The sequence below is a fragment of the Chenopodium album genome, chromosome 25 (genome assembly GCF_948465745.1).
Source record: "Chenopodium album chromosome 25, dcCheAlbu1.1, whole genome shotgun sequence".
NCBI classification, from domain to species: Eukaryota; Viridiplantae; Streptophyta; class Magnoliopsida; order Caryophyllales; family Amaranthaceae; genus Chenopodium; species Chenopodium album.
The window spans coordinates 12,961,641-12,982,572 of NC_137858.1; the positions used below are offsets into that span (position 1 = coordinate 12,961,641).

The 20,932-nt window shown below is 33.9% G+C and overlaps 2 protein-coding genes across 2 annotated transcripts; both read left to right on the forward strand.

Annotated features, from left to right (window-relative positions):
• The first annotated feature begins 5,617 nt into the window (after nucleotides 1-5,617).
• On the forward strand, nucleotides 5,618-11,718 carry LOC145613176 (serine decarboxylase-like). The gene is made up of 6 exons (XM_081668240.1): nucleotides 5,618-5,775; nucleotides 5,906-6,288; nucleotides 8,818-9,049; nucleotides 9,136-9,329; nucleotides 9,810-9,946; nucleotides 10,747-11,718. Exons 2-6 carry the CDS (start codon nucleotides 5,967-5,969, stop codon nucleotides 11,311-11,313), a joined length of 1,452 nt encoding a protein of 483 aa, XP_081524366.1. The 5' UTR covers nucleotides 5,618-5,775; nucleotides 5,906-5,966; the 3' UTR covers nucleotides 11,314-11,718.
• A 1,134-nt stretch (nucleotides 11,719-12,852) lies between these two features.
• LOC145614988 (protein WHAT'S THIS FACTOR 1 homolog, chloroplastic-like) lies at nucleotides 12,853-16,834 on the forward strand. The gene is made up of 3 exons (XM_081670072.1): nucleotides 12,853-14,342; nucleotides 16,217-16,310; nucleotides 16,506-16,834. Exon 1 carries the CDS (start codon nucleotides 12,939-12,941, stop codon nucleotides 14,283-14,285), a length of 1,347 nt encoding a protein of 448 aa, XP_081526198.1. The 5' UTR covers nucleotides 12,853-12,938; the 3' UTR covers nucleotides 14,286-14,342; nucleotides 16,217-16,310; nucleotides 16,506-16,834.
• The last annotated feature ends 4,098 nt before the right edge of the window (nucleotides 16,835-20,932 follow it).

A 20,932-nucleotide genomic window follows, 5' to 3' on the forward strand; every position in this document is an offset into this window, starting at 1 on the left:
ACCAAATTGAATATGATAATAATCCGATTAGAATTCAATCTGTATATTATTACTATTAATTTTATATAATAGTAAAGAAGTGTCAATAATTAACCCGACCAAATTAATATGATAATAACCTGTTTATAAAATCTAATCTGTACGGACATACTGTATAAGATAATGATTTAGCATGACTTAAACCCGAAATGCATACAACCGGACTAGACACAGCCTATCCGATCCATTACAAACCTCTACAGTGATGGATTAATTTGTCAGACATATGAAATGTGTCAAGCCATCACAATCAAAAAATGTGCAACCATACACGTGCAAAGAGGCAATAATACAAACCAATATCTTCACCAACAAACGTGTAAAAAAGAATCAAATGGTCCTCATTCAATTTAATTGAATATTCAATATCTGTCTTTTTGTTGGACCCTTTTTCAATCTACACCGTTAATTACTTTGTAAAATATCCAAATCAATGGCTAATATTCTTGTCAAGTAGATTCTATAATTATGGCAGAGAATGAATAAATAGTTACTTGTATTACTTTTATCTTCCATAATCGTTCATCCTATAGCTCAAAAAACCTTCTTAAGATAATCCTAATTTCATATGAATAATGAATTTTCCATGTTTGCAGAAAGCTAGACACTCAATTACTTCAAAATGCAATTGATCCTTTCATTAGTCTCATAGGTAGTAATAATAATAATTTTTTTTATTATTATTAATATACTACTCCGAGTTACATATGAAGTATTTTGATAAGCTAAGAGTTAGTTATGAGATACTTTCTGTGAATCTTTCCCTTGAAAAAATACACAAAAACTCCACATAAGGTGATTTATGAAATGTTATAGGATTGACCGATGAGAAGCTTTAGGATAAAACTATAATTAACTGATGTTCGAGTCATCTCTAGTAATATATACTTCGTATATAGTTTGACAACACATAAACATGTTTAGAAACACATTTAAATATATTAGTACTAGGTTAGATCCCGTGCCATGGACGGTGATCTTTAGTTATATATATAGTTATATAGTATTGATTGAGAAGTATTACTATACTCCGTATAATCATAAATTAGTTGAGAAATAATAAAAGTATGAAATATGTTAATTTGGTATTTGCAATTTTAATTGTAGCTTCCAATACACAATTAAAACAAAAGTAGGCAAAAAATCTGAGCAATATTTTTTCTTATTGTAAGATTTATTTAAAATTTTGATTTTTGGTATATAATTGCCCATTTTTTTTAGAAAGATTTGTGAATAAATATTTTATTTTAAATATAATAATTACTACATGTTAATATGGAATATGTAAAAAAAAATTAAAAAAAAAAAATAATACAATTTTTGTAAATGATTTGTTTCCTTAATTGAAATATTATTTTTTTTAGAAAAAGAAAAAAAATAATTAAGGACACACCAGGAGATGACATGTGTCATTCCTGGTATGTCTTTTAGTATATAGTATTGATAGATTAGTATGGATTTCACATGTTATGATTAAAGCCCTCATAGAAAGTGTTTTGTTGGTGTACTCGTCTAGGGAAGACAGAAGCACATATCTACTCCCTCCGTATCATAATGATGTTCCTATTTTGCAAATTGATGCACAATTTTACCCATCTTTGACCGCAAATATTTTTAATCTCACACTAGCAAAAATTATAAATGTTAGATATTAATAATCTACTCCAAGACGAATCAAACTAGATCCCACATGACTATATTTGCTCTTATAGATTAGGAGAAATTTAGAAGATTCTCTCTTTCTTAAAAAAGTCAAAGATTCCAAAAAGGAACATCATTGTGGAATGGAGGGAGTACCATATAAAGGCTCTAATATAAATTAAAAATAGAATCAGAGTATCATGGAAAAACTACAACGTAAGTTGTGTATTAATTGTATAAATTTTCAGAGAATCAACTGCACCATGTGCAGCTTGTGCACAATCCCAAATTAAGAACCAATTTCGATAATTAAACTTGTTTTTAATATGGCTAGGTAGCATTTGGTTGATCCCTGACTCTTTTTTAACATAAACTGGACATATTATATAATCAGGCTATAGCCATAGTTTTAATTACATAAAGCATCACATAATTTGTACAAACAAAATTGAATATGGCATGAGCTCACGAACTAAAGTTACTTGGTAAAACATGAATATGGCATGAAACAACATGACTCATGAAGTCATGAGTACGAGTCAAGCCGATATGAAATCGTTAAGAAAAAAAAAACACATTATGAGCTCAATTCGAACAACTTGAAATTGTTAAGAAATTAAACACGAACATGATTCATTCACCAAATTTGCCAAGTGTACATAAGCTAGGTATTTTCTAGATTATTATATCAAATAAAGATGGTCCAATAAATAGAGTAGTTAACAACTAGATCGATTCAAACCTGACACAAAATTAGCGAGTTTACAACAAAGTATGTAATCAACTTGTGTTAAATGGGTTGATCCAACACTTCCCCTTTACTAGATGGATTGTGTTTGGGTTGAATTTCAAACACGAACATGATACATGCAACCTATTTACTTGTTACTTTGCTAGACTATTGTTTTAGCTTAAGGGTCTGTTCTCTTACGTTGAAATTCAGTTTAGTTCAGCTCAGTTCAGCTCCTAATTTCCTTCTCTTATAAAATATTCATTTCAGTTCAGCTCAGTTCAGCTCAGTTCAGTTCAGTTCAGTTCAATCAATGAGAACAGACCCTAAGTGTATACTATATGTAGATTGGTTATTGTGGTTCATTTGGACTTATATGACCTTATGTAAGAAAACTGATAGAGTATAAAACATATTCCTGGGCCTCAACCATTAGTTTAAGTTTTTGGTTGAGATGGTCCACTAACATGGTATCAAGAGCCAGCGTGACACAAAGGTCACGGGTTCGAATCTCATCCATAAGCTTAAGCTTTTGGTTGAGATAGTCCACTAACATGGTATCGGAGCCATCGTGACACAAAAGTCACGGGTTCGAATCTCATCCACCCCCCACTTTCAAGTGGAATATTAAGCGCAGGGTATGAGGAGGGCCCATGCTGCATCCACACTTCTAGCCCAACGGGCTCTCGCGTGAGGGGGCGTGATAGAGTATAAAACATATTCCTGGGCCTCAACCATCAGTTTAAGCTTTTGGTTGAGATGGTCCACTAACAAAAACAATTAAATGAGCACAAAGTCTAGTCACAATTATTGCACTTAGAATGTTGGTTCATTTTTTTTAACAACTGAATGTTGGTTCATTAATAAATTGCTTCTTTAATTTGTTTAATTTAAGCACGCTTGACACACACATATACACTGTATTGGAAGTTTTTGTTGTGAATTATCCCCCAAATTTTTTTGTTTCATATTCATTGCCAAATATTTGTTGAATTTAAGTACGCTCGACAGTCGACACACACATTTAACTATATAAGCTTGGATTAGTTAGTTCACCTCCTATTTCAAACCAGCTTACATCAAAGTCAAAAAATAAGTTCATAGTATTTAATTAAAAAAAATCCATATTAGATTTTTTTAACTTATTATTATTGTTAAGAAAAATAGGCTATAAGTTGGCTTTCTATACAATTTCCATTATACTATGCATATTGTATAACCAAGGTTTTTTTGGGCTCAATTGAAAGATCTATATAAAGACACTAATAAGGAAATAATCAATTTTTTTTGTAAGGAAAACGACCCTAATATAACGCAGGTTAGACTCTTGAGGACTTGGGGGGGGGGGGGGGGGTGGAGAGTAGGGATGTCAATGGGGCGGGGCGGGGCGGATGTTGGCCTTCCCATCCCCATCCCCACCTAATATTTTCATTCCCATCCCCATCCCCATCCCCGCGGCGGGTCCAATTTTCATCCCCATCCCCGCCCCACCGGGTACAACTCCAAAACCATCCCCGCCCCACCCCCCACTTGGATATCCATCCCCACCTAATCCCCACCAAAAACCCGCCTAATCCTCACCCAAGATCCACCTAATATCCGTATATCAAATACACAATCTTACATAATTAATACGAATTATAAAATAAAACATTATATACACATTTTTGTGTTATAATATAAATGTCGTACAAAGTATTATAATTAATATTGTATTTCATGTAATTATTTTATAAATAGAATAAAAGTATGTAATTTTGCTTTAAAAGATATATAGATGTGGGTATGAGGTGGGGATGGGGCGGGTACGAAGTGGGGCGGGTGGGGCGGGGATAACTTAAAATCCACCCCCGCCCCATCACCCATGGCGGGTATGATTTTTATCCCCATCCCCGCGCCACCACCCGCCAAACCGAGACCCATCCCCGCCCCATTGGGGCGGGGATGGGGCGAGTCTCCTACTTGACCCGCCCCACTGACATCCCTAGTGGAGAGGATAAGAGAATCTTTATCCCCAAGAACAGTTACGAATCAAAGTCATGACCTAGGTGAAACTCCTAATAGCTACACCCAATACTACATGGTAATAATGAAATACTACTTCTGCTAATTATAACTCCCTTCATTTTTAAATATTTGCTCTATTTCTCTATGCGTGGAGTTTAAAAAACACTTGGAGAAAATAATAAAATATAAAGGTAGTGGGGTAGGTGGAAGAATAAAAAAAAATATAAAAAGCAAAAATAGTTGAGATTGGAGGAAAGAGAATATGAAATTAATAAAGGCAAAAACTAATGAATGCCCCAAGGGCGTTGGATAAGATAGCTAAAGTAGAAAAATTAGATTAAAATGAACATTAATTATATCAATCGACGCATGATTTTGGCATAAATTCCCAGCAAATTAATACCATTTTAGGAAATATTTCAATGATAATTTAACGCCCTAGGGCGTTCGTTAGCAAGATTTATTAATAGAATATAATTTATGGTGGGTCCACTAGTTGAAAGAAATGAATTAAATAGTGTAATAACTTTCTAAATAAGGAAATGGAATAAGTATTTAAAAACGGCTGCAAATAAAAAGTGGAGCAACTATTTAAAAATGGAGGGGGTATTTGCAATTTTAGAATATTTTATATCTCATAAATAATACCCTAAAATTGCAGATAATAATTAGTGGAGGTAGTATAAGTGATTGTAGTAAACATTACCTTGCTTAGAATTCCATCCATAGCTGTATACCTTGTTAGAAACTTAGAATGGTCTAAAATTAGAATGACCCAATATCAGAGTGACTCGAATAGATCCATATTGGCCCAACTAAAAAAACAACCCGACATTATCCGATTATGATGCAGCCCAAGCCGTTCGTAGCCGATCCAAAACCCACACTAGATCCAGTTGAAAACTCTACAAACATCGGGTATATAATAATCTCAGTGCTAGAGGTGTCAATTTGGGTGATTGGGTCATTCAGTCGGATCTAGCTTTACCCGAAATCATGCTAAATTATTATACCTATGCCAATCAAAATCAGACCACTTTCAAATTAGATCAAATCGAGTCATTTTCTTACACCTCTACTTAATACGCACCCTTTTAAATGGCCTATCGGGGTAGCGAGTAGTAACTTATGCAGCAAATTGCAATTGATAAATGCAACAAGGACAAGTAACTTACGCAACTCCTATAAGACAGTGGGATACCAGTTATACTCGGATACTCGTACTCGCACACTATATATACACAACTCCACGCTATTCTTCATCTTCACCTCGTTCTTTAGATCCAAACATTTCCAGAAATCTCTCTCTTCTTTCTCTTTCCTGGCATTTCGGATCAACTTTTCCCCAATTTTCGCAGGTCATCATTTACTCCCACAATCTTAATCAATCAATTAATAATTTAAAAATCACCAATTTGTTAATTTTAATTAATTATTGTGATTGATTTTGATGATCTTAATCTGACTTCAATTTGTTGAAACTTTCAGACCTAATTTCAGGTTCAATCGACAAATTAGGGTTTTGAAAATCCCAAATTTTGACCCAAAAATGGCGGGACTAGCAACATTGCCCCAAGAATTGAACAATGATGTTGATCTGTTGAACCGAGAGGATTTAGATCCGATGGCGGTGGTTTTAGAGCCGATTCCGCCCGTTGTTTGTAATGGCGAAAATGGGGCGGTGAAGAAGATGAAGACTGGTGAAAATGGTGAGAGAGAGATTGTTTTGGGTCGGAATATTCACTCGTCTTGCTTTGATATTACCGAACCCGAGGATAATGACGGGGTTACTGGCGATAAAGAGGCGTATATGGCTGGAGTTTTGGCTAGATACAGGCAAAGTTTGCTTGAGAGGACTAAACATCATTTGGGTAATCATCATTTCCTTTGTTTTCTTGTTTTATTTGGTTTTTTCAAGCATTTTGGAAGCTCCATTTAGTTAATTTTTTTTAATTATTTTGTTTCTATTGTATGTATTAATGATGATTTTTTATTTATATGTAACTTAGATTTTGTTTTTCTGAGCTCCATACAGTTAATTTTCTTGATTTATATGTTACTATTGTATTTTTTATTATGACTACTGTTTATTTATATAGGTAAATTGTATATTAAATCATCTCATTGCATAGTGATTTCGGTTTAATTATGAATTTGCACTTGATATACCCATTAAGCTTTGAACCTTAATGGAATTAGTCGATTAGTGTCAATTTAGTTTATTTTTGAAAGAGCTACGAGTATGAAGTTAAGTCATCAGATTAAGGGGAAATTTGGGAATTTTTTGCATCAGATAGTCTTTATTGTAGCAAAAAACAAAGCTTTGTGATGATTGTTTGGACAGATAGGTGGTTTGTTCAAGTAATGAATTTCTGTATTCTCTGTAGCATATGAATTACAACTATAGTAATTATACTGCTGTTAATGCTCTTTGTGACTGCCATCACAGTCATGGTGAGTTTAGAAAGCAAATTGTTTTTCCTTTTTTTTTTTTTTTTTTTTTTGGTGAAATTTCAGCTGATAGTTCTATTTGCAATATGAAAAGCTAATAACACTTTTGGACTTAATACTAGAAAGTCTAGAATTAATTCTTTGCCACACTTGAAAAGGGTGGTTATATCACTTATATGGTAGAATATGGTGATATTTGCTCTTTATGGTTTCTTTTTTGTTTTTTATTAATAATATTTAATATTTTGTTTTCTTTCTTTTTTGTTTTTCAATAATTGGGGGAAGAGGGGAAGGAGGGGGGAGGGGGGGGGGGGGGGGGAAGGGGGTTATTGCCGTCTTTGTCCTCTTTGATCAAAAGATCTTGATAAAGTTATAATGAGATAATAGGAAGAAATAACTTTTGTAAACATCCTTTGGTACATAAATTTACAATTTGTGATCTGGGAAAGGTCAAAGGGATCGATACCAGAGGGTGCCAAGCTGCTAACTAAAAGATCATATGATTTCAGTTCTGGTGTCATGCTTCTAAGTTGTTCAGCATGTTGATGTAGTTCTGCAAAACAGGGCTCTTTTTCTTATTAAAAATGAAAGATTCTTTAGACTTCTGAAGATCAAAATCATCGAAATCATGGGGAATTGTTGCACTTTTCTCTTTTTTAGCCATTTACTGCAAAAGTATGGTCCATTAGTGGTAGTCATTTTCTTACTTTAAAAAAAATTAAATTTAGTTTGAGTTTGTAATTTTATAGGGACCACCACTTTATCATTGAACATTTGGAGAAATAGTAACTAGTGAGCTGTCCAAATTGTATGGTTCCTGTAAATTATGAAGTATGATCCACAACTCCATGGTTGTTTTGTGCTAGATTTCTCAATCACGATGGAGATGTTGTGTCCTCTAAATATTCTACATCGTGCCTGTTGAACCTTGGACTATAAATGCCATTAGTATCATTTGAGATCACATAAATGGAGTATACGTATTTTGTGGATGTCTTTTTTTTTTCTTAACTTTTGGGTAGCCTGAAATCAGGGTCTACCAACCATATTAATTGATCAATCTTATGGAGGGCTATTTCATGTCATCTTAACTTTTAGAGTGGCAGAAATCGTGTTTGTTTGTAATCTTCTTTTCTAGAAAGACATGTTTTTCTGAAGATGGAAACGCTGACATGTTTGAAGTATTAGAAAGCCGAGATTTTAAGTGGATCTTTGTTCCTCTTATGGTTTTACCTTTGTATATCAGGCCTACATGCACACCGACTGAGGTTGTACTTTTTCTATATGCTGCAATGTTCTGCGCTCCTTATTGATGGCTAACACGAGTCTTCGATTTGATGCAAATACTTTTAAAACAATTAAAACTTTTGTTACAATCACAATATAAATTCTAACCACAAAAAAAGTTGAAAATGAGAACAAAAGTTAAACAGAATAGTGACTGAAGTATGAACAAACTATAATAAAAGAAAAGCTGTGTACTTCGTATGAAACAGAAGATAATTGTAAATTGTTAGCTGCAAAAGAATAAAACATTTCTTAATAGTCTATCCTTTTTTATGTACTTTTTTTCTCCTGAGTTTTCTTCTTAGCATATTCTATGCCAGATGATTATGTTTTTGATATCCTTATCATTATTCATCTGTCAAGGAGAAAGCATGATTGTGCCTGAAGAATTTGTGGTCTGAGATATATGAAACCGAGAATTCTGGTTATGGCTCGACAACAAAGTCTTAAGGCTTTTCTTTAATATGTGTTGGGCTGCATTTACTGATTAAATACTTTGTAGTACAAAAAATTATATGGAGGTGGATAGTATGTGTCCTTGCCCCCCAGGCCAGCCTGCCCTTGCTTCCAATACTGACATTGAAATACTTGATTTATATTGTTGGGCTTCTTTTGATTGTATGCATGCACTGTTGTGATGTGGCTGCTTCACCTTGTTGCAGGATATCCTTACAACTTGGACTTTGACTATGGCGCTTTGAGTCAATTGCAACATTTTTCAATAAACAACCTCGGTGATCCATTTATCGAGAGCAACTATGGTGTGCATTCCAGGCAATTTGAAGTGGGTGTGTTAGATTGGTTTGCACGTCTTTGGGAGATTGAGAAGGACCAGTACTGGGGATATATTACAAACTGTGGGACAGAAGGAAACCTTCATGGCATCCTGGTGGGGTAAGTATACTTAACGTCCATTAATCTATTTGGAACATCAGGGTGGACATGGTCTTCTAATTCTCCGCTGGTTTATGGATTTTCAGGAGAGAAGTGTTTCCTGATGGCATTTTATATGCCTCAAAAGAGTCACACTACTCAATCTTCAAAGCTGCACGCATGTATAGGATGGATTGTGTTAAGATTGAGACGTTATCATCCGGAGAAGTTGATTGTGATGATTTCAGAGCCAAGCTTCTCCAGAACAAGGATAAACCAGCCATCATCAATGTCAACATAGGTAGATCCTTTTACTTTTCCTCAAAGTTTGAACATGTTAGTTTTGGAAAATTATTATTATTTTTTTATATAAATTTTTTTGTCTATCTAAATTTTATGGGGCCAAATATAGATATTGAAGAGAGGTTTGATTATATCAAATCTTTTATAGGATAGTTTGGTTGAGAGAAAATTAGGAGAGAGGTTTGAGCCCAAAAGGATAAGTTTGAAAAAGATGTTTGTAGGAGCTTTTTGTAAACGTTTAACAAGATTTCTAGATAATTTTCCTAGGAATAATTTTTCCAATGTCCGTATTAGCCATTTTAATACATAACGTAGCCATCAAATATTTATCAAACACTTTTTACATACACCCACCCAAAAAAAAAAAAAAACAAACAAACAAACTTTGATATCTTTTGAGTAAATTTTTTTTTTCCTTAAATTACAAAATTAACATGTTTGACACCTTTCTGTGTCTTATCTAATGCTTTTATTGCAGGAACTACTGTAAAAGGAGCTGTTGATGATCTTGATCTAGTGATACAGACTCTTGAAGAATGTGGCTTCCCCCACAATCGGTTCTATATCCACTGTGATGGAGCCTTGTTTGGTCTTATGTTACCATTTGTTACTCGAGTAAGTAGTTATCTTTATTTTTACCATTTGTTAAAGAAAATAAAGTAGCTATCTTAAAGACATTTTTCCGCCTCACAAAAAACTGGTGACATATGAATTCAGTTTTTAGGCACTTGGTACATGGTACTGTCAACCATGTATTGTCTTGGTGTTTTTTTTTCTCCCCTTTTACTGCTGACAAAGTGTTGGTGAAACTACTGGTTGCATTAGTAAATAAGGGTGTGTTCTCTTCATCTTACTTTGACATATATACACGTAGGATGTATTCTATTCACCCTTACTTTTCTAAACTTATATTTCTATTCTTGTTCTATTTGAACATTTTTCCTTACACTTGATCTGAACATATGAACTTGTCTAAACTTAGAAGCTATTTTGTTTGAATTTTTATTTAACTTATTTTGTCTGAAATAAGCTAAAATCAGTTGAGCAAACATAACACACCCAAAGTCATGTACTCATGGGTCTGGGTTCTCGTTATGATATGGCTGGCTGCTTGGTAAAGATGTTGGCCTAATTGGTAAAAGCTGGTGGCTCCATCTTTTTAGGTTCATGTCCGTACCAGGGTGTTGCATTGTTGATCTTTGTGGTCCTTGGAACTGTTCATTTTCCATCACACTTTGAGTTGTAGCCCAAGTTTATTCCTTTCAAAAGCAGCTACATTAATACAAAGTATTTTGGAGAACTGTCTAATTGTCTTACATGCTAGGTTGTGTCAAGCTATTGTGCAAGTTATTGATTTTTTGAGCTATTATTATTACATAATTTGTGCTACTGCTCATCAGTATTACACTATGCAGGCACCTCAAGTTACATTCAAGAAGCCCATAGGTAGTGTCAGTGTATCTGGCCACAAATTTGTAGGGTGCCCAATGCCCTGTGGTGTTCAGATAACAAGGATGGAGCACATCAACACTCTGTCTAGTAACGTGGAGTATCTTGCTTCAAGGGATGCTACAATCATGGGGAGCAGGAATGGCCATGCTCCTCTATTTCTATGGTGTACCTTGAACAGAAAAGGATATCGCGGTTTCCAGAAAGAGGTTCAAAAGTGCCTTCGCAATGCCCACTACCTTAAAGACCGGCTTAGAGATGCTGGAATTAGTGCTATGCTCAATGAGCTAAGCAGCACGGTGGTGTTTGAGCGTCCTCACGATGAAGATTTTATCCGACGTTGGCAGCTGGCTTGCCAAGGAAGCATAGCTCATGTGGTTGTGATGCCTAGTGTTACAATAGATAAGCTCAATACTTTCCTTGACGAGCTAGTTGAGAAACGTTCAACTTGGTACAAAGATGGTGGCAACCAACCTCCATGTCTTGCATCTGAGTTAGGCAAGGAGAACTGCGCTTGCCCTATGCATGAGTGAGAATTTGCTTGCTTAACTAGTTTTCTACTGGACCGAAGTATCTCATTCAGATTTTCTTACAGCAGTGTATCATTGTTGTTGCCATTAATGGTGTCTGTATTTCTTTTCATGCTCGGGGCCTTCTATTTCAAGGTTGAAGAGAAGTAATCTACATAGTGATAGATAGCATTTCATGTGGCATAAATAAGAAGTGAGATGTTTGTTAAAGATGGGGTTTGCGCAATCCCACCCATCTACGTAATACTATTGTATGCTTGTTTCGTGTACTTAAATTACGCACCGCGTAAATGTAGCCGTGCTGTAATTGACAATCCAATGTGATATCTATCAGTGTATTCTAGAGTTTGTGAGCTATCTTGAAGCTAGAAGTTTAAATTATATATATGTAGATTTCTTTTGATCAAACCACAAATAGTGGCTATGTATTCAATATTCAATGGTTCAATGGTGCCTCTCTTATGATGGCCGTCTATGAAAGTTGGCAATTGGCAGTCGCTAATACTTTTTTATTTCAACAATTTTCTATTTATGCTTCAATCACTAATATTTTTAATTACCAAAAAAAAGCAACAAAAATGCTTGGTACATGCTACAAGTATGAAACAAAAACTGTTATGTGGTGGTTGAATATTTAAAAAAAAAAAAAAAAGAGCTTAATTTTATTGAAAACGTTTTTTTTTTTTTTTTTTCAAAATTTTCCTTTAATAAATTTTTGTAAAAATTTAGTGTTTTTTGGATGAAATTTATCTAAGCTATTTTTTTTTAATTTTATTTTTAACTTAATTTTGCCGAACTTAAATTATTTTTCCAAGTTAAAACAATAACTTTTGATTTGTTTTTTATATTAACTTATTTTTATTGAATTGAATTTATTTATGCTGAACTTTACTTATTTTTTTAATTAAATAATTTTATTGATCTTATTCAATAAGGCCATATGAGTGGACTGGTGGAGTGAATAGGGTCTTAGCATAATTTGATGTAAACCATAAAAAAACATTTTTCTATAGTTCAATTAAAAATTCAATACATAGTAAGAAACTTCAAATTCAATAAAAACTGTTTTTCTTTTTAATAATTTATAATTAAATGTAAAAAACTTTTGCAATTATTTGTTAATCAAATTTTTTTTTTAAAAAAACCTTTGACAATTACCGTATTTTAACTTTTTATAATTAAATAAAAAATCAATTTTTGACGATTACTGTGTTTTAATATTTTTATATTACCTCTGTTTCATATTTTTTGCAACTTTGGGTATAATTTGTGAGATATAAAAATTCCAAAGTTTCAAAAAATGAAACGGAGGTAGTAATTAAATTGAAGAAAAATTCAAATTTATTAAGTTCTCAATAAAAATTACAAAGGACAAAATTTTCCATTTATTATATGAAATGGCAAAACTATCCCTTTTTTATCGGCTAAAAATGACAAACTACTCTTTTTATTGGCTAAAATGACAAAATTACCCCTAATTTACAATTTAGGCTTATACACTGGATGCTCCTCCCAGTTCTTCTCAAGTTCTCAACATCTTCATCCTCCTCCAGACTGTAAAACCCTGCACCCTTAAACCCTCTCAAAGAGAGAAAAAAGGGGAAATTTTTGCATACTTTCATTAAAAAATGTCAATGAAATTAATCCAAAAACTCAAACCCAACAAAAAATTTCATGAAATATCTTACAATATCCTCAATTCATCAAATACCCACCAAAATCGTCAAATGACAACAAGCAAAAGAGTACAAGACAGGAGCAAGAAGAAGCGAGTTCACGACCTTGAAATTGTCACAGAAAGATGGAAAATTTTCTCCAAAATCCACCATTTAATGGAGGTAATCAAATCTGAACCTGAACATGTAATTTCAATTCGATATCTTGAACAAGAACGCCGTCAAATTAACCTCCCTAAACCCCATAAATTATCTGATTTTCTTCGAAAATCACCGAAATTGTTTGATTTGTATAAAGATAGAAAAGGGACTTTGTGGGTTGGAATGACCCCAGAAGCTGAGGATTTGCTTGAGGAAGAAGAGAGAGAAATTGAAGCACATAGTGATAAATTAGCTGAGTATGTTACTAGGATTTTGATGATGTCGATTGATAAGCGAATTCGGGTTGATAAGATTGCCCATTTTAGGAGGGATTTTGGGTTGCCATTTGATTTTAGGAACAATTGGGTGCATAATTATCCTGATCTTTTTAGGTTAGTTAAGGTAGAGGCAGATGATGGTGGTGTTGATCATGAGTTTTTGGAATTGGTGAATTGGAAAAATGAGTGGGCAATTACTGAATTGGAGAAAAGAGGGAAGAATTTTAGTGGGGATGAGTTGAATTTGCATTCTCCAGGGAAGCTTTCATTGGCATTTCCAATGAAGTTTCCGCCGAATTTTAAGAAGTTGTTTAGGTTTGGTGGGACATTGGAGCATTTTCAGAAGAGGGAGTATTTATCCCCTTATGCTGATGCTCGAGGGCTTGCAGCCGGATCACAAGAATTTGATAAACGAGCAGTTGCGGTTATGCATGAATTGCTTAGTTTTACACTTGAGAAGCGGTTGGTTACTGACCACTTAACTCATTTTCGACGTGAGCTTGTGATGCCACAGAAGTTGATGAGGTTGTTGTTGAAGCATTTTGGTATATTTTATGTTTCAGAGAGAGGGAAGCGGTTTCATGTGTTTTTGAATGAGGCATATAATGGGCCGGAGTTGATTGAGAAATCCCCTTTGGTTCTTTGGAAGGAAAAGGTTATGAATCTGATTGGTTATAGAGGGAAGAAGAAGAAGGCTGCCTCTTTCGACGAATTTTCTGATATTGAGGATGAAAACTTGTTCAAGAGTGATTCTGATGATGAGAGACTCCAAGTGAACTTAGAGCAAGAGAGTACATTGGATGGTTTAGATGATGATGTGCTTGCAAATGACGCTGAGATGGATATTGAGGAAGTTTCTAGTGCTTATAAGGATGCTTAACCATCATCCGGTCATTATTTGCGATGGATGCTTTTTGGCTGCATGCCTAATACTACTGTAAGACTTTTTGAAGTTTATACTATAGAATTTTTTGACATCAAATTATATTATTTTAGCTTTGTTGCATTTGCTGTAAGGCCTGTAATGGTGTTCAAGTGCTATAATTGGCTTTATAGTTAAATTAGGTTGCTCATTGGAGAGATATATGTATATGTATATTTCTGTGACGGTATTTAGTCTATTAACCTTATAATTTTTGAGGGAAGTCTGATGATATGTGATACTCTCTTTTCACCTTATATGCTATACCTGAGCCAATAAGTATTTTTCTAGATTCATCAGCTAACTGTCTTAGCATATAACTGGACAAAAACTATTTCCAGTGGAATAGTTATAGCTTGAAGGAGTTCTTTGCTACGCATTCCTCTTCATAAGTTCTTTTTTATAATCAGTGGTCCAAAAAAATCTGTCTTACCTCATAAACTAATATTTGGAGCTAGACAACAGCCATAGTAAATTTAGTAGCTTCTAGCAGTCTCAATAATCAACCTATTATATCTTGTTCAGTTCATCTTGATGATGAATACTTCCTGTTCTTTTTTATTGTGACATTTAAGAACAGGATTACTTAGATATTCTTATTACCTGGTCTTATTTGATCAATTTCAAGGTCAGATGTGTCTTTGGTACTGATAACAATACCAGTTGGAGAACTTTTTGTGCACTGTGCTGCTCGATTTTTCTGATGCCCAAAACATAGCGTTCAGTCTCTCTTCTTTGCAATTTTGGTTCCCTATTTGTATAATTGTATTGTCATCTTATTATTTCTGGATTGTGGTCTGCTATCCTCAATGTCTTTTTCCTGCTCTCTCTAGTATCAACCTGCAACGTTTATATTAATAGAAACTTTGTTTGAAGTCAATTGCTCCACTGTGGCCTCTTACTAATTGGTTATACACTCACAGTTGGTGATATATATACCACTGATTTGATAGGGGTGGTTTAAATGCGTGGTAACCTTTTCTGCAACTGCCGTGTATCTGTTTTTAAGTACCAGAGATTATAATATATTAATATGTTGATGAAAACCCAGCTCAGTTGTCTTAAAGTTTGAATTTTTACCCTCTACAGAAAACTTAATTTTTGAACTTGTTAGCTGTATAGTTCTGGTAATAGTTTGCGATTCATGTGGCTATACTTGATCTAAGCACCTCTTTTCCTCTCCTCTTTTACAAACTGCACCTAATTCCAGCAATAGTTGTTGAGGAAATAGGGTGTGGAGAAAACAAACCTCATATATGTAGCCTTTCTGGAGGAGTGAACTGTGATGCTTGATTTCTGAAGATATACAATTTTACAGTTTAATATAGATGTCCCTTCTTAAATCTTGATACTTGGGTGTGTTGTCATTTCCCCTCTAACTCATAGGTTTGCAAATATGCTTTGATAAATCATGTACGAATTGCTATGTACGTTAGAGCCCACATTTTACCCAAGAAGTGAGAACGTCTATCGCTTTCCTTAACTTTAGTTTGCTTATACTCGTCATCTGTCACTACCTAATGTCTAAACAAGTAGTTTTAGGATGCTTCACATCAGGTGAATGGATGAATGGGTGGCCAATTTGGCCTTAAAATTGTTAAATTGCTAAGCATCTCATATAGTCGTATCTTGCTATTCCTGCTTTCGCATATATTATTCTTGACTTATCTATGTCTGATATTGATCTTATTTATTCTTCTTCAGATGTCAAATATTAACAGATTAATATCATTGGTAATTTTTTTTTTAAAAAAACTGTGCATATAGTGCACCTTTCCTTGTTCTGTCAACTTCATTATGTTGCTAGTTTATTCACTTTTTTGTATGCTATGTATTTACTTATGAACCTGAAACCAGCTAGTAACATTCTCTTGTAATTCTGCGGACAGAAAATTGATGGCATGGCTGGTTATAAAAAGTTGCTTTCTAAGCAGTTTTCAATTCCATACCATTGTCAAACTGGCAAAACCAGCAGCATCACAGGTATGAATCAACTTATGATTTATCTACCTGGAAACTGATTGGATTTTTAGGGAATTAACTTGAGACTCGTGGAGTTTCTGTATCTTGTTCTGGCTTATGCTTTTGTTTTAAAAAGCCAAGCATTAAAACTTCGACGCATGTTAAAGTTTTGAAAATTGCTTGAGTGGCATACCTTCATAGGCTTCATTTATGCAGGAACCATGTGTATGCTGTTGTCCTTGATGTTCATGTTTGAATCACCAGATTTGGAGTTAATATTCAAGCAGAAGGTCAGAGTTTGAAGGCTTTTGACATTGCTCCTGAGGACTGAGACAACTATCAGCAGTCCTAGCACCAGAGAAAGATGAGTAAACTTTGCCCCTTTCCTTGATGCATCACAATTTCCGAATTCACCATCACCAGCAGAGGCCATACGGTCACAATTTGCTCTGCTTTCTTGTCAAACATAAATCGTTGTAAATAGTTTTTACTCGAAATTTATTACTCCCTCCGTTTTTAAATACTTGCTCCACTTTTTATTTGCGGCCGTTTTTAAATACTTGCTTCATTTCCTTATTTAGAAAGCTTTAACAATATTTAAATAATTTCTCTCACCTAGTGGTCCCAATATATATTCTCTCTCCTCCAATTTTCTCCACTACTTTGGCCTTTTATAATTTTTTACTCTTCCACCAATCCCACTACCTCAATATTTTATTATTTTCTCCAATTTTTCCTAAAACTCCGCGTATGGAGAAATGGAGCAAGTACTACCTCCGTTTCGCATTATCTGCAACAATTTCCATTTAGGGAAGCTTCATATTATGTGCAACAAAAAAAAAGTTTCCTCTTTTAGTAAATTTTTCTGTGTAAAATTACCACCATACCCTTACTAAATTGCACTTAACTTTAATAAACAACATATTAACTCTTTAACCCAAATTAATTTACCCATTAATAAAACCCTAACCCACATTCTCTCTCCTCCCTCACAACCATATCCATCACCACCATCACCATTTTTTCTCTCTCCTCCCTGTAAACCACCACCAGCAGCAACCTTTATCTCTCTTCACTCTCTTCTCGCACAGCCAACGCACCACCACCACCCAGATCCACCACACCACTGACCATTCCACCGCACCACCACCACACCATCTCTTCTCTCTGTTCTTTCTCATCTATCTTCTCTCTTTTCCACCGCACCACCGAATATTTCACCTTGCAAGTTCGCCGCCGCCGCCTCTTTTCCCCTATTCAAAATTAGCCCCTTTTCAAAATCGAAATTGGATGGTGGTAAATTGTGGTTTTAGATCTAAATTAGTAGTGGTCAGGTTGGTTGGTTTGGTGGGTTCATTGGCTGGTCGGGTTGGTTGGGTGGGTTTGTTGGGTTGTGGTGCGAGTTGATTGGTGGCTCGTCAGGTTGGTTGGGTGGTTTTGTTGGGTTGTGGTGCGACCGTGCTAGTTGATTGGTGGCTGGTTGGGTTGGTTGGGTGGATTTTGGGCGGTGGTGCGAGTTACTAGGTGGTGGTGCGATTGGTTGGGTGGGTTTTGGGTGGTGGTGTGAACTAATTGGTGGTGGTGCGATTTGGTCAGGTGGGTTTTGGGTGGTGGTGTGGTGGGGTTTCAGATCTTAGTGGTGGTGAGAGGGTGGGTGCTGGTGGTGTTTACTTTCTCTCTCATCCAATTAATCACATGTTTTTATTTTACTAATCTTTGCTTAAGAAATTTTGTCTTGGGGAATGTGAAAGGGAGTTTGTTGCAGATTATGTGAAACGGAGGTAGTATTTAAAAACGGAGGGAGTACATCCGACCAAAAAAACCTGTGTAATTCTCCGCGCGTTATTACCCAAGAAAAAGAGATCGATATAATTGAGCTTTGGATAGGAAGCCAACTTGAGCTAACTTTAAAGGCACCAATAAGTTTTAATAGCCCTTGATAAGCGGGTCAGATGCATGGGCCGATCTGAACAAAGTTGAGCGTACTTATACCTTTGGACTACATGTTGAAAATATGTGCATTTATCATAGAACATATGGAGTAAATAGTTTTCGCTCTAATGTTTTCCAACATTTAATATTACTAGGGATTCTAACGCGCGCGATGCGCGCAGATAGCTAGTCTTTTAAGGAGAATTATTATCGGTGGTCTTTATGTCTTATGCATATTTGCATGATATTTTATTATATCTATTCGCATAGTAATTTTTAAGTACTTGTTGATGAGACGAATTAAATAAATTAAACAAGTCATCATGTAATTATATATTTTTTAAAAAATGGAGAGTCTAAAAAATGCTTTGAATATTGAAATAAACACAAATAATTAATCATTTTTGATGATTCAAGAGACAATTTTAAGGCTTTTGAATTCAGTAGGGGTAAATAAGTAAAAGAACATTTTTAGGGATATAAATGTCCATGCACTATTCATAAGAGTATTCTTCCACTTTTTATAAGGTAGGGAATACACGAAATTTGTTTCAAATACACTTATTACTTATACACCAAATAAAATCAAATACTCTCTCCGTCCCCTTTTGATAGTCCCTTATGGGCAAATTTTAGTCCCAAAATGTTCACCCCATTTGTTTTTTCCAACAACCATTAATATCAATTTTTTACCAAAACTCCCTTCAATTTGCAACAATATTTGTGCAAATGTAAATTTCCCATGTAAATTTTGTTTTCCCATGTACTTTTATTACTTTCTCTCTCTACTTTTTTGCATACCCAATGTCAATTTACTTTTTCAATATATTTTTACTATTCTTATTTGTGTTTATTAATTCCCGTGAAAAATGCCCATAAGGGACTATCAAAAGGGGACGGAGGGAGTAACACTTTAAAAAATTTATTTACGGGTTTCCGTATAAAATTTATTGCTTTTAATATTCAACTAGTGTTAGGTTCGGGCGATGCCTCGAGTTACTGCATTATTTCCATGACAAAAATCTTTATTAATATCTAATTTTTTATTGAATGACATGTAATGTGGTAATAGCTTAGTGGCTAACACGTTTGAATTTAAACTTGTGGTTGTGGGTACAAATCTTGTAAGAACCATGGAGTGAAAATCGGATTAAATGAGGAGAGCGCCACGTGACACCTAATTTCTTTAGGAACGCCTTTTAATATATAAAATGGATTTCAAACCGAGTACCTAGAAAACTTGAATCAAATATCAAATCAAATTTTTGGATTTTTCAATAATTTACTAACCCTATTACATCTTTACAACTCTATAATTATCAAATATCCTTGTATATTTCTTTTCTTTTTCTTTTTTTAAATTTTTTTTATGGCTATCCTTTTTCTTTCTTTCTTTTTATTATTTATTTTATGGCTACCCCACATCTCTCGTCTTCTTTTTCTCATTCTAAGAATTTTATTTTATTAATAAAAAAATATAATAATAATAATAAGGCTTGCCAATTTTATTTTTTTTTAAATATTTTTATTTAAGTTTTCTTACATCACTTTAAATAAATTAGAAGTTATATAAAAAGAAAAATTATTAGACATTTAGGCAGGTGCAATGTTATATACTCTTTCAATTTTTATTGTCTCATTTGAAGATACATTTAAGAAATAAAAAACTCATACAAAATCTTATTAGTTTCGTCTACAATTATTATTTTTTTTTTTACCTTTTCAGCAAAACAATTATTTTTTTATTTTATTTTATTTATTTATTTATTATTATTATTTTTTAATGTTTGACTCATTTGGAAATATTAATTTTTTTTACAATTATCGCGTAAAATGGTAAAATAATCCAATCAAACCAACATGATTTACAAAAGGATAGGAGGGAGCACTAGTACTATTATTAACTTGTAAGTGTGTGGGTTTGATTGTGTGATATTAGTTGAACTTTTTCCCCTCTTTCAAAGTTGGACGAAGTAAATCACCGACCATATTATTCATCACAAGATAATATATTTTAATTATATAACCTGAAAAATTAATTAATTAAATAAATCGTAGTACTAGTAGGTCAACTAATATGAATTGGAAGTTGTAGATTATATATGTAGTGCTTGGAAAAATTCCCACAATAAAAGGTAAGAAAATGAAATTGAAAAATAAACCGACTATATCTAAAAAGTAGTCAAAAGTGTCAATTAAATAAACCAAATGAAAGAAAGCAACAATTAAAAAATCATGAATGTATACTTGTTAATATGTTAAGTATACTGAATTACCAATGTTAAGACTTCATTGGTACACCTAATTGGTTGATACCGTGCAATTTGAGATAATTAAAGAAGTTGCAAACAAAAAAAAAAACAAAGTTAATTAGAGTAGTTTCCGGTAATTTGGGTTTTTCATTGGAAATTGCTAACTTTAACTTGTACGACCAAGACAAAATAGAATTGGGTTGCTTTCTAAATTAAATCACCAAGTGGTAAATCAAGGGAAGTGCACATGCTTTTGACACAAAATCTTCTTTGAAATCATCTACATATATCTTCTTTCCTTTGGATCATCCAAATTTAATGATTTTTAAATGCTCGTATTACAATAATAGATATTGGTCTTGTATACAATAGGTTTAAAACTAATCACGACAAATTTTTCAACTATCTATCTATTCAATTGTTACAGTACACTTAGGGCATGTTCACTGAACTGAACTG